Source organism: Triticum aestivum, unplaced genomic scaffold, assembly GCF_018294505.1.
Source record: "Triticum aestivum cultivar Chinese Spring unplaced genomic scaffold, IWGSC CS RefSeq v2.1 scaffold188088, whole genome shotgun sequence".
In the NCBI taxonomy this organism is placed as follows: Eukaryota; Viridiplantae; Streptophyta; class Magnoliopsida; order Poales; family Poaceae; genus Triticum; species Triticum aestivum.
The window spans coordinates 1-3,350 of NW_025240368.1; the positions used below are offsets into that span (position 1 = coordinate 1).

At 46.8% G+C, this 3,350-nt stretch overlaps 1 protein-coding gene across 1 annotated transcript; it reads right to left on the reverse strand.

Moving 5' to 3' along the window:
• Positions 1–1,236: 1,236 nt before the first annotated feature.
• Positions 1,237–2,679, reverse strand: LOC123176780 (wall-associated receptor kinase 2-like; the record flags this gene model as incomplete). Its single annotated transcript, XM_044590841.1, has 2 exons — positions 1,475–2,679; positions 1,237–1,401 (listed from the first exon to the last, which is right to left on the reverse strand). Coding segments are annotated over exons 1-2 (1,204 nt in total), but the record flags the coding sequence as incomplete, so codon positions are not given.
• Between the last annotated feature and the right edge of the window lie 671 nt (positions 2,680–3,350).

Genomic DNA, 3,350 nt, shown 5'->3' on the forward strand with positions numbered 1-3,350 from the left:
GACGGACGCTTGTTGGAAATCGTTGGGAGGCCTGGCTCCATCTCGTTACACGTTTAATGGAAGTCCGGCTGTCTCAGCAGCCAGATCAGCTGCATTGGAAACTTACTAAGAACGGTGTGTTCTCGGTCAAATCAATGTATCTGGCTGTCATTAACTCTAGCGTCATCCCTACCTCGTTACATGTTTGGAAAGTTAAGGTACCCTTACGTATCAAAGTGTTTATGTGGTTTGTGCATAAACAAGTCATTTTGACTAAGGATAACCTTGCAAAACGAAATTGGGTGGGCTCGTCTAGATGTAGCTTTTGTGATCATAACGAGAATATACACCTCTTTCTCGACTGTCCGTTGGCTAAGATTCTGTGGCGGTCGGTTCATATTGCGTTTAATATTAATCAGCCCACCTCCATCAGCATGTTATTTGGAACATGGCTTGATGGGGTGGATTCTGACATTGCAAGACACATTTGGGTTGGCGTTTGTGCTTTATTGTGGGTAATATGGAACTGCAGAAATGATTTAGTCTTTAACAGATCAACAACCATTCTCTTTTTGCAGGTTATCTTCAGGGCCACGGCGTTCATCCGTATGTGGTCGCTACTCACTCCGACGGAGGCCAGGGAGCGTTTGGTTACTGCGTCTACCCGATGGGAGATGGTAGCTCGGGATATTTTCAACCGGTTTGGATGGCGGTCATGTAATAGGATAGGCATGTAGTGCTCCTATTGTTTTGCCAGCCGGTTGTGGCTTTGGGTCTTTCCTCTTTTGCGCTTTTGTTGATGTTTGTACTACGACCTTTCGAGACTTTGTTACTGGATTATCCTTTTAATAATATGAGCCGTATGCATCGTTCTGATGCAGAGACTGGGGTACATCCCCTTTTCCAAAAAAAAAATCAATTATATTCAATACGTTTGATCTGCATGGTAATATAGTGATAGGATTTTTAGGCAACTTTAAAATTTGTGCAAACTTTTACGAGGGTTGTAGCGAAGCAGAAGTTGACAACCATATATTAGTAGTTATTCAACAATGCCAAACAAAGTCAAGCATCAAAACCAAATAAATCGTGGAAAGATTCACCATGTATGTTCCTAGCTCAACGTTTTTGATATGATTCTACTGTGACTGACCTCACCCCGTGAGCACACATGTTCATAAGCCCTTCAGGGCAACGAGGCTCAGAACAAAAAGTGATGTCTGTAATTTACTAGGTGCGGTACCTTAGTATACTTACCAACGGCCACCCTTGCTGCTAGGGGGAATATGCTTGTGCACGTTCCTGCTTTGCCGTCGCCTTTCATTCCAAATCTGCACGGACAATTGTAGCCTCCTGGCATGTTTTTGCAGATCCCGTCACTCGAGCAGGGATACAACTCGGGAAGCTTGCATTCATCGATGTCTGCAGAATGAAGAAGTGTTAAAACTTAAAAGGTCTAAAAGAAAGATCGAGCTGTTAGGGTTTAAAAATGTGCCTTGGCATCCGTTGTTCATGTAAGGGTTGCCCTCGTAATTCTTCCAGCACCTGCACACATAGCCAATGGTTGCATTGGCGCAAGAGCTGTTGCCGCTGACACATGCATAGTCCGAAGGCGGCTGCTGGCCTTCCGCCGGACACGAAGCTTTCCCGATTGCGAAATCGAGCACAAAGGGGACGCCCCGGGGGAATCTTTTGGCAAGCACCCTGTCGCCGTACATGTCTGGCGTCGAGAAGTTGTACCATGACTTCTCCACCAACATGCCGTATGAGCATGGCATGATACTCCACATGCTGTTGTTTTCGACCAAGATCTTCATTTGGGCAAATTGGACGGATCTGTATGCCGGGGGAAATGGTGTCTCACAGCAGCCCTGCCCTGTGCACGACCCATTTCTCACGTGCCCAAGGAAATCCACCTCCAGGATGTCTGAACGGCAGAAGAAGTGGTCGTAGGCCGCATTCTTTGAATCATGGATGGCTAGATATGGTTCGGCTCTCCAGCCGACACCGACGAGAGCATTACGCATCGCCGACACACCAAACGGTGTGAAGTAGAGAGGCATCGTGTAAAACTTGAACAACCCTCTGGTCTCATCGGTGGTGCACAGGTATGAGACCCCGCCGTATGCCCGCGCCTCGCTCGTTGCAACTGATATGCTTACGAGCTCGAGCGGCAGCATCGACGGCAACGACCTGTTAAGAGTGAGCGGGTCGCCATGGAGGTGGAGCTCGGTGGTGGAGCCTTCCCACTGGTGGGTTCCAAGGAAAGCACTTGCTAGGAAGGCGCGAGGGGGACGAGCGGAGTCCTTGCAGTGTACCTCGAAACCCTCGTGGAAGCAGCCATGCCCGATTCCGAAAGGGAAGGGGATGCTGATGTTGCCGCACTTGTCGCGACAACCCCGACGGGCGATCATCGGCGGCTGTTGCTGTTCGGCAGAGGCACCCAGGATCATGTGATCAGCCACAACAGATATCTGGAGCAGGAGTACTGGCAGCAGCAGCGTGGAATGGAAGTGCGAGCTTGGTGTGGTCATGGTGTTCTATGGTTGGTTGATTGGGTTGCACACAGACCCTCCTAATATATAGACCTACAGCTTTGTGGGTGTCTAGCGTAGCTTACAGGATTGGAGTTTAGCTTCTTGATATACTCCATCATACTAGCTAGTTCAAATGGATTAGATTTGTATCATCCAACAGCCAATAAATATATGTCCACAATGTCAACTTGCCTATAGAATCTTTGTGACTAGGGAACTACGAAAGACTAGCTAACCTCTCGCTGGGTGGGTATTTTATATCTTGTTGCCCAGCTGTAGTTTGTGTTACACAGGAGACTCGGCGACTTTCTATCTTCTTGGCCTCATACATAATTAAACAGAGTCAACTACGCCCAACTTGGATTAGAAATGTATAACTACAAAAGGCTGGAAATCACATTTAGTCTCTGAACTCTAATTATCAAAATGCATGGCACTTTTTGTTAATCCATCTTTCGTTTTATGGACTCGGTACACACGTAGGTGTGTATTATCCTGTTATATCTATACGAATAGTAAACTAGCCCTTAGTATGTGATCTTTTAGTACGGCTATTTAAAACTATGGTTAGGATAGAGTTGCCCTTAAACGTTAGCAGTTAGGCATGTAGGCGGACGCGCCTGCAAGGGCTGTGAGCGTCCGCCACATCCATCAATTTTGCATTAGCACGGTTATTAAAGTAGTAGTGATTAGCTTAATTTTTGCTTCGCATGGACGTTGCAGACATGTCCGCTTGCATATCACATCTAAGCACATCTTTTAGAAAAGCTTATAAGCATCTTACTAACTAATGTCAAGCGGGTCGCTGGACGACATCTCAACAAGCAGTACCAA